At 39.9% G+C, this 10,914-nt stretch overlaps 1 protein-coding gene across 50 annotated transcripts in view; it reads left to right on the top strand.

Annotated features, from left to right (window-relative positions):
* Window positions 1–9,636, top strand: part of CD44 (CD44 molecule (Indian blood group)) — a 56,201-nt gene extending 46,565 nt beyond the window's left edge. For all 50 annotated transcript variants that reach the window (XM_050975777.1, XM_050975770.1, XM_050975771.1 and 47 more), the window contains 3 exons: window positions 2,761–2,883; window positions 4,128–4,206; window positions 6,232–9,636. In XM_050975777.1, coding sequence (XP_050831734.1) covers window positions 2,761–2,883; window positions 4,128–4,206; window positions 6,232–6,448 — 419 coding nt within the window. In that variant the 3' untranslated portion in view covers window positions 6,449–9,636. The remainder of the gene's footprint in view (window positions 1–2,760; window positions 2,884–4,127; window positions 4,207–6,231) is intronic.
* The last annotated feature ends 1,278 nt before the right edge of the window (window positions 9,637–10,914 follow it).

Genomic DNA, 10,914 nt, shown 5'->3' on the forward strand with positions numbered 1-10,914 from the left:
AGTTAAAGGCTGAAAATAGTGTTTTGCAAATAAGCTTTTCTTATATTCTGTTATCAGCCTGTGGTAACACAAGTATTGAAATGAAGAAGTGAAAACTTTCTGCTCGTGCCCATGCATTTGTGATAGCATTTGTCTTTCTTTGTTTTGAGGGGCACAAATGACAGCTATGTAACCCTTAACTATCTGTCACTTTTTCACCTTTTGTAACCTTTAAAATTAGCTGAATAAGTACAAAAGAAAGGTGATTCTCTGTGACACAGTTTTTTCCCTAGCTGTATGTTCTGTTGGTATCTTTCCAGTGATTATTTGTAGCTGTAACTGACATTTCATTTGTGAGCAGCCTTGTTTTTCAGAGGGTTATTCTTCTGATGAAGTTAGTGCAGTTCACAGTGTTTGCCTATTATACTACATGCAGCCTTTGGTGGTTTTTTGAATGTGTGGTCACATGCTAATAACATGGGAAATGAAGGGACTTTTCTGTATTCCCAAATGTAGTTTCCACACAAATAACCATCCTAACAGTAAGGGGTTTTTTCCCAATTCAGCTAATCCAAAGACTGTTTTCATGCATTTTCTTGGAAGTTAGTGGAACCATTCCAGAGCAGAATTTCACCAATGCTCTGTGGATATTCACTGCATATAAACAAGATTATGTACCTATATTTTTACAGCATTATACAGAAAACACTTGAAATCTAATTCTTTTAATAATTCATTAGTATTATGAAGTTCTACTTCACACTAATATATTGTGAGGTAGAACTTGGGCTAATTATTTTTTCAAGAATTTTGTATAAACCAGTAAATTCAACTCTAACAAAATTGCCTGGTTATAGTATTTTGACATAGGCATAGCACTATAAATGCAAATTATGTATTTGTCAGAATTTTATTGGAAAGCTAAATCTGTTTTAAAAAAAGTCTTCCTACTAAAACTCATTTCTTTCATTTCACAGGCCCTATTCACCTAATTAATTGAAGCTGCCTTCTTCATTTTATGTGCAGACATTACACACTATGAAAAAATTTTTGCTACCTTTCTGTTTTGAGCACATAAAACCTGTAAGAACAGGTTTGAATCTTTTCCAGTGGGAATATCTTTCTCAGTGGGAATATTGTCAGTACCCTGGCAAAAGGCTCAGAAGGCCATTTTCTCCAAGCTCTTCCTCTTTTCATTTACCTTCTCTTGGTGCTTTTTAAGAGCACAGTTTACAGGAACCACTAAGACACCACCATTGTTATCAGAAAGCTTATTGAAGGGTGCATTCATTTGTAATGCTGCCCAGTATAGGTGAGATGGAATGGAAAAGATTCATGAATGGATTGTTAAAGGCCTTCCCTGATCAAATGAATGGTTTGACGTACTGTACCACTTTTTTTTCACTTGCTGTTTTTCTACAGCAATGTTTAAGCTGTGGTCAGACCACACTGAGCGTCCAAGTGTCCACAGCATAACAAGTCAGTCTGCTGAAGGGTTAGAAAAAACAACTGTCTGTTAAGAAAAAGATCTGGTGTGTTACCAAAATGAAATGTGGAGGGCTTCTGAGGCTCCCTCCCTGCCCCTTGCAAGCACCTCCCCAGAGCCAGAACCACAGGGAACGTGGCTGACCCTTGCTGCTTCTTCTCAGTGCTCAGAAGAGCTGCAAATGCATCATGTTTCCATGCACACAAATTTTAAAAAATGTCTGCCTTTCTAAGGGGTTTTGTGGAGGAAAAGCTCAAAAATCTGCTGAGATGTAGTGTAGACAAGTTAGTAGGTCCCTCTTGGTTAGCTTTCTTTGCTGCTAGATCAAGACTCTTCATTTGTGCTCTGTTCTTTGTTGTGAGATAGCACCAAACAACACGCCAGTCAATAAGTTTCTTGTTAATAAAAATAATAAAAACATCTGGAAAATTCATGAGCTGCTTGCTGGCTGTGCTTCACAGGGGGAATAAAACATGTTTCTCAGTTTTGCATTTCCCAGCTGTTACTAGGAAATGAGATCAGAAATACTGGGCAGAAATTAATTGTAATGTGTGATAAAGAAAAAGAACTTTACAGCTGATTCGAGTTAGTGTTTAATTTCTTAGAGTCTGGAAGAATTCAGAGAGGTGGAGATCTGTGATATATTTTTTGTAGTGATAATGAAGCAGCAGTCCCAAATGAAATTACTCTATCTATAGTCTGCTGATAATTTTAGACTTGGGATACCCTTATGGAAATAGCATGGGCCAGGAATGTAATTGCCTAAAAGTTCAAGCAGTATGGCCAGCTTAGAAAATATAAGAGACTGATTTAATATCTAATACCATCTTGGAACCAAATTACACAACTTATTAAAAAGGACAAGAGGATCCACATCTAAGTTTGCAGAGAACACTTTTTTAATATTATGAAAAGAATAATTTCAATTTTTAGAGTCCCACTCTATAGCTGCCAAAGTCACAAGAATTCAGAGAACTATTGTTCAATTTTATGCAGCATTAGAGTTTTAGGTGTTCAGTTTTATCCTGTGTCAGAATAGAACTGAAACATATGAGGGAGACAAGAGGGGAAAGCCATGAGTTTTGCTTCTCAAAATATTAAAGCCAGCCATAATTCTGATGAGTGTCATGCTTACAGTCTGTGTGATAGTTTTCAGTGTAAAAACTCATTAACTGCTGCAGCCTGGACTTTCCACAGTGTGATTTTTACATTGTTTAAGTTGCAGTCTTCCTTGGTCGCTGTTAAATATCCATCAAGCATATGTGGCCTAATGGCTGGGGTGTTTTGTTCTTTAGGCTCTACCTCTAGTGTATATGGAAACCAAGGACCACACAAGGGACATGAGGAATCCACGACTTCCCCTGGAGAGACGGCCACAACAAAAATAGACTCACAGCCAAGGTCGGCCCGTGTACCAGGTGGGTTTTGGAAGTCAAATGTTTTAAAAATCCAAGGACATAATTCTCTTCCTATGAACTGAAGTAAGAGATGAAAATGAAGGTCAAATGCAGTTGTTCAGGCTTTGCTCTGGAGCAGATAATATTCAGCATTTCAAAAGTAGTCTGAAAGATGGAGCACATTGTAACTCATGTAGTTTTTCAGCAATATTAAGATGAGAGAAACCCTGCATTTGGGGAATGGGTTCAATTAACTTTTAAAAACTAAAATTAAATCAAGTAAAACTTTGTAAAGTTATATGCATAGCATCATATCCATGAGAATGTTCAGTGAAAATAACAGCTGAGACAAGCTCTCCAGAAGAGAGTGTGCAGACTAAAACAGAATAAAAAGAAGCCAACACCATGACACAGCTGCAAAAGAATGCAAATATATTCTGGGACTCATTAGTGGTAAAGTCATTTTTAAAACAGAGAAAGTAATTATTCCACTGTACTTAGGCCAAACAAGTCCAGAGGTGAAACTCTGTGTTCATTTCAAGGCATTGCATTAGTCACAGGAAGAAAATGGAGAAGAGCACCCAGAAAATTTTGGGATGGTAACTTTTGAAGCACTTTTTGGAGAACTCATCATTTGCAGGGAGATCTGAAGGGAGATATAAGAAAAGCATGCTATGAAACGAATGCCTATCAGTTTTTCACCATGGAGTACTAATAATTAACTGATTAAAAGAGGTAATTTGTCGCAAATTAAATGTGTGAGTCTTGTTAAACAAGGAACAATTGTTTCAAGCAAAGAAAATCCAGGCCATAGCTCTTGGGAGAGGACCCCCATCTGTAATGGTAGCAGAGCTATAATGGTAGTAGAAAGTAGGCTACTGGCAAGGTTGTGAAACCTGCTTTTCTAAAAATGTGCTGAAACTCATCCTGCTTCTGTGCCTGAGACTGTAGGTGTGTCATGCTAAGCTTTTTCTTTTGCCATTGGAGTAAATCAGGGGAACAGCTCCTCTTCACCTATGCCCACCAAAGTCCTTGCAGGTGACAACAGTGATGGGGTATTTCATCTGAGCTGGCCTGTGTATAGCTGAGTGATGAAAATGTGTTTGATTTGCACTGAAAGACTGTGTACACCAAACAAACATTCCTGGAAGCTAGGAAAAGAGTGTGGCAGCTAATAGGAAGTAGAAGAGGCAGTTGTGTGACATGGCAAAGCCCCATGAGACACACTCACACGCTCTCTTGCCCTCCCTCGTCTGTCCCTGCAGACTGGCTGATCATTGTGGCTGCTCTCGTGGTGCTGGCATTGATCCTGGCCGTGTGCATTGCTGTCAACAGCCGCAGAAGGTAAGGCCACCCCTCCACACTTCCAAACACACTGCCTCGCTTCTCTCTTCCCAAAGCTCTCTCAAGGAGGAGCAAACCACAGGAAAGGGCATCCTCTGCAAAGCTCTGTGGCTTGTGGTGTGGGGACCCAGGTGTCCATGTCCTGCACAGGTCACACATCAGCCTCCACACTCACCTGGAGCCTCTCACATGGAGTCAGCAGCTACATGAGCCATTCAGTCTTGGAAATGGAAACTAACTGTGTATAGATCCCAGGAAATTGATGGCCCTCTGCCTATTAGTTATTAATGGGAAAATCGTGTTCCCAGAGAGTGGAAGTGGTGAGATGAACATAGACAGTAACAAGCACAGGATGAGCCAGGAATAATCTTCCACCATTAAAGCATTGTCTGTGTGCACTGTGAAGGGCTGTCCTAGACGACCCAAGGGATTCTGTGGAAACCTGCTACTCTCTTTCTTCTGAGCAAGAGCCAGTATCACAGCTGGCAGTCACAAGCATACATGCTAACATTGCTCTCAGAGCTCTCAGCAGCTTTATGTACTCCCTTTTACAGATGAGGAGGCTGAGGAGTGAAAAGTAATGCAATGATCTGTGCAAAGTTACCTGGGAAATTGGAAAAACTCTAGCCTAAAGGATGGGCTATAATATTCTTACCTCTTTCTTTTCTCTGGGGCCTGTTCTGAGGTTAATTCCCAATTATCTTCAACAGCTTTTTCCTACTTAAATGTTAAAATTGAGCTTTTTAACAGAGTACCCATTTGCTACTTGAATGTTGGATTTTAAATCCTTTTTCATCAGAATGACCATATAACATGTGGAGATTTTTGTGCAGGAAGCAGTGAGCACATTTTTTCCTACTCTCTTGGTTGCAGAGCACTCTGAGCTGCTCTTTTAAGAGGCTGTGGGGCTCCACAGCTCCTTGTTGGTGTCTTTTGGCATTTTATGGCTGCAGAGCAGGAAATCATTCCCAAGGGTGTGTGTAACATTAGCAGAGTGAACTGAGCTACTTCAGATAAAATTCAGACTCATCTATGAGTCAGTAGGCATGAAAAAAATGCTATTTCAGAAGCATCTTAGTAAAACTGAGCAGCCAAATCAGTCCTTCAGGAATAAATACGCTTCATTTAAGAAGAAGGGACTTAAAAGTCCAACTTCCCAGACACATTGTCCCCGTTAGGCATGCTGGGCTCTGCACATTCACTTTACACGAGGCTGTTTGAGGACAAGTAGGATGTCCAGCACTGTGTAGCCAGGGAGTCAGCTAAGCAGTAAATCTGACAGCTGTGTAAGTAGTGCTTTTTTACTGCTCTGAAGGATGCCCAGCCCATCATAACCAGAGTGCATCAGCTTTGGACTGGTGGCCCTTTAAAAGACAGTGTGTGTGCAGGTGTGTTCTGATTCAGAGCTACATATAAAGTTTATTGGGCAGCCCTGCAGCAAGAGTAACTCTAAAAGCACAGTACCTATTTCCTACCTGAACATCATCCCAAGGAGCTCTGCTGCAGGCAGCAGCTAGAATAGTTCTCCATACTTCCTTACTCTTGGTTGGCTTCTAAGCTTGACATGCTAATACAAAGGAAAAAACAGTTGCCTTGTTTAGTGAGGTGAGAGCTTGATCCAGATTTTCTGCTTGCTTAAGAATTTGTGAATTTTAAAGCTGTGGTCCCAAGCCTGGATTTTGAAGGTGTCCTCATAGTGGGGCTATTAACAAAGTTCATAAATGTAAATAAATTCAAAAGACAGAAAAAAATTTCTAGCCTTCAGTAATAAATGTTTTTGCCACATGTAGTAACAGTGAATACAAATTAGATAAGTGAGCTCCTGATAAATTTTATGCATATATTGGTGGATGCTTTCAAAAATAAAACATGCAATATGGAGAAACTTTACGCTTTGTATGATACAAGTCTGGACTGGCATACACAAGTTTAATTTCCAATCAGCTTTTCTTAAATACTGACCTTCAGTATTTTATTATTTTTGTTCTACTCTATTTATAATATTCTATTTTTATTTCTTTCTAGATGTGGGCAGAAGAAAAAGCTAGTGATTAACAATGGCAAAGGGGCAGTGGAGGACAGGAAGACAAGTGAATTGAATGGAGATATCAGCAAATCACAAGAAATGGTGCACTTGGTGCATAAAGAACAGTCAAATGACCGAACACAAGCATGTGATGAATTCCTGACTGTCAATGAAACACAAAATCATCACGAGTTTGACATGAAGACTGGAGTGTAATGGTACAACACTGCCAAGCAGAGCAGGGCTGGGGAAACCAAAATCATGTGGAACTTGAACAGGAATTCACAGATGCACTGTGCTACTGATGTCTTTTGAACATAAGCATAAGTTCTATTTCTTTTTAATCACTTTGCAACGATGTCTGAGTTTAAAAATTGACAGATGCTTTTTGAATCACACCCCAAGATTCGAGTAATGCTTTCAGTTCCCAGTCCCTTCACAGAGGACTCTCACTGTGTCCTGGATGTTAGGAGGCATACAAGTTTACATCATTATTCCCCAGATGGAAGGTCTTCACTGTGTGAAGATAAAGAAGTATCCAGTCACTCCATCTTACAGATATTTAAAGTATTAAACATGCCATGGTGGAGAAATAAGTGAGAAAAGATGTCAAGAGTAAAAAAAATCAAGTTTAAACCCAAAAGGCATCTTCTACAATGTCTGCAACAGCAGAATCCTTCAGAAATGCCTTCCAGCCAGGAATAGCTGGGGGTACATTCAAAATCTGCCAGTATAAACAAAAAGTGACATTTTATAATTATGTGTGGCTTGGTCTGCAACAAAGGAAACCCAGAAGGACAAAATTTATTCATCTGTATTATTAAATATCTATGGACATACAGCAAGTCTTCTCAGGAGGGGTAATAAAGGCATGAAAACATGAGCTGAAACATAATAAACTTCTGTTCTTTATTTTCCTAGCAACCTGTACAATTATCCTTCAGTTTTTGAGGTGTTCATTGCTCTTTTCCCCACCTCATTCATTGGTCCAAGTTTGTGCATGTTTCTAATGAGCCTGTTAGTTAGGATAATGAATAAAACAAAATGACCCCAGCTCTAGCATATATGCACAAATCAAGCAATTGAGATCACTAGGGAAGCTGACAGTATTTTATTCCTGAAAATAGGTCTCCATTTTGTGCTCCATTTTACTAAGGAGATGCTGAGCCTATTGAATTTTTTCCCCCATAACTATTATATTATCCAAGATTACTGATATTTTAAAAGCTGCTTTTCTATGATCTCACTCATTTCCTCTGAATTCTATTTAATCTACATTTTTTTCCATCAGCTTTTTAAAAACACCAAAAAGAAACATTGCTGGCTTTTTGGTACCAGAAGTTCAATTTCTACAGGAAAGATCAAAGCAAAGGAAAGGAAACTCTTCCCAGCCATGTAATATAGTAGAGTAGTTGAGCTGCATTGTTACATGCTTTTGTTATGTCCTTTTGTGTCTGATATGTAAAGTATTTGTATGAAGCTATGATGCTGTGCATTATATTGATATGAATTGTCAGGAAAACAATTATTTACTGCCAGTGGTCTGTGCCATTTTTATGAAAGCTTATTGGAATGGAGGGAGAATTGTAACTTCTAATTGGACTCCCCCCAGGAAATGCAGGGAAAAATGTTGGTCTGTGTCAGCTGTGGGAGGTGGATGCTCTGTGGCAGGGCTGTTCAGGAGTTCTGGTCACTGACCATAGCCCCTCTCTCTGAAACTGCTCTGCTAAAATATGTTATATTATGTTCTCCATCTGAAGCAGTTTGGAGGATCAATATTCAGCTGGCTAAATACTGACTTTAGCCAGCACTGATCTTTACTGGAACATAAAGCACAAGACTGTTGATTTTATTTCTGAGTCACAGCCCTCCAGCAGTTTCCCATGTGCTTCATGGAAATGCTCAAGTGCCCTGGTATCTGCTGGCAGATCTGCTCAGGGCAATTTACACCTGGGCAAAAAGTCCCAAGACAAGGTGATGTTTTAAAATACACACAGGATGTTCTCTGACTTAATGCAGGTCAGATATTTCATTTGTGAACAGTGCATTGATTTTTGTTTAATGTTTTTAAGGACACTTTTCTATTTCTCATGAGAAATCAAAATGATCTGCTGAAGGCTCTGTTGAAACTGGTGTTAGGTACTCATTCCACTAAGTATGGAGATCCAGAGTTAGAATTAAAAATCTTTAAATCCTAACTGAATATAGGTCTCAGTGTGAAGGATGTATTTCACTGTCTTGGAGGCTAAACTTCTCTTTAAAAAAACCAAAAAAGTCTGTGGCACGTTATTAATCTCCCTGTTCAGCTATTGAATGAAGAAATCCACAAACTTCTTCATAATTTATCTTACAGTCAGTGGATATAAAAGCACAGGCAACACTGGTTGGGTTCTTTGTATATTTTTAAATGAGAGATGCTCAAGAGGCAATGCCATTATTTTATATATGCTGATTCTTTTTAGATTATGTCCTGTGACTTATGTGTAATTGTTTCATTTTAGTTTTGAAACTAGACTGCCATTTCATATGTATAATACAGTACATATTTTTATTAATCTTGCTTTTGTTATGAGGGGTTGTTTGTTGTGTGTATGTATTTTTATATAGAGCACTTGATATATTTGCATATTTATTTAACAGATTAATCAGAATTAAAGAAAATGCCATCTCTAAATTGCAACTAGAAATAGTCTTGCTAAAAACACATTGGACTTTAAAATCAGCTTCCAAAATAAACCTGATTCCACACTGAGGATGAGATGTAAGTCCAGCTGCTAGTGGGAGAGAAGTCTTCAGCTGGATAGTCATGTTGAGTGCTGTGATCATTTTTTCTGCTTGCAAATCCCAAGCCAGGCTGAGGTGAATGCTGTGTGACCTGCTCTGCTCTGCTGGCCTCCCACGGGCTCCACAGGGGCTCTGGCAGGGAGTGATGAGCTCAGCTTTACCCCAGATGCAGACAGCAGCTACAGCAGCTTGGTTCCATTTCAGATCAACCCAGTAAGGTCTTGAGGACCATTCCTGGCTCACAGAACCACCATGTGAAAAGTGCAGCACCCAGCAAGGTCCAGCCCTTCCTCTGGGTGCTGGCAGACAAATCAGCTGTGACTGACAACTCTCACTGCATCTTGGTCTGTCCTTGCTTGGTGCCTAAGAAGAATGAGGATCTCTCCTAAAAATGCTAAGGAGCCTGTGATCAGCTTCTGTTAATTCTTTTGTCTTGAAAAGTTTCAAATAAATGTGATCCAGACCAGTGGAGATTCTGTCTAAAGCAGCGAGCATATTTAAGAGAGTCTCTGTATGTTTTATGGGAATGTAATATTTTCATGAAGCAATGCAGGCTGATTGTTTCATCTGTATTTCCTTGAAGCTCTGAAAAGGAATATTTGATTAAAGCAGAGAAAGGATGTGCAGCTGTCATGTCTACCTTTGTGGATGTGAAACCCTTTCCACAATACCAGCTCCAAAACTGTACTTTTGCAGTCTTTCATAGGATAGGGAGGACTTTTGTGTGTCCCTTGTCAACAACAACAGCCTCTGTACTAATTAGTTTGAAGCATTTTGCCTGGAATATTTTTAGGAGACAATTGCCAAGTGTCTCTTTAGCACATATCATTCTGGTTAGGGCTGGTCCTAATTATTCCTTCTGTAGATGAAGGAAATAAATCCTCTGAGAACTGTGTTCTGCCTCCACATACAAAGACACCAGGGTATTTTGTAAGTCAGCAATTAATGGGTTTATTTTAAGCTATATTAGGCCATTAGGCAATAATTATTTCTTAAGTTTTATTAAACAGTTCAAGGGTCTAATGCCTCTGAGTCTCTGCAAGAGCTCTGATTAGTAAAACACCAGCCCTTTTGGTAACCACAGGCTCTGACTACTTCTTCTCTGAGGAGGGGAAAGGACAAAAGGTGGCAGGAAAAGGGCTGTTCCCTCGGGGTGTGGTTCCAGCTGTGTGGGAGTGGGTGACAAAATTCCTGTTCCTTAAGGGTGGAAAAAATTGTGCAAAGGTGTTTTGGGCATGAATCTGGGGGGTTCATGATGGAGGGAGAGCACAATTTCTGGGAAAGGATGTAAAGGGAAAGTGAAATTTCTCTACTACACCTGGGAAAGTACCTTCAACACTCCCAGCACTCTGGCACTCAAATATTTCACAACTCTGAGTAGGAAAAAAGAGCCTTTTCCTGTGAACCTCCCCCACCTCCAAGCCATCCTCCAAATCTACCACCTCATTTGCAAACTGATTTTGAATTTTCCCCTGGTAGCTCATTTCTCACTGCTGCATGTGGCATCCCCCATGCTGGGGGCAAGCAGCTGTGGCAGTGAGGAGAGGCAAATTTAGGCCAGAGGAGTGACAGTGTGCTCTGTACAGCACAGAGACTGCCCTTTTTGTCTTCTCTTTCTCACCCCTTTGGAGTAAAGTTAGTAAAGGCAAGACTTCAAAAACATTTCTGAGAGGGGCTGATTTGATTTTTATTAATGCCTTAACATCTATTACACATGAGGTGAAAAATTACTGCAGGGACTGTAGAGGTGCTGAAAGCCCTGCCACATGCCAGGTGTCAAGGATGCCTGGGAAAAAATGCCTGGGAAATGGAGCTGTGGGAGCAGCCTTGGCAGATAAAAGCAGTTACTCTCTCCATCTCCCTTTTCCTCTCTCTGGTCTCTTTTCTATCCCACTCTG

The sequence above is a fragment of the Serinus canaria genome, chromosome 5 (genome assembly GCF_022539315.1).
Source record: "Serinus canaria isolate serCan28SL12 chromosome 5, serCan2020, whole genome shotgun sequence".
NCBI classification, from domain to species: domain Eukaryota; kingdom Metazoa; phylum Chordata; class Aves; order Passeriformes; family Fringillidae; genus Serinus; species Serinus canaria.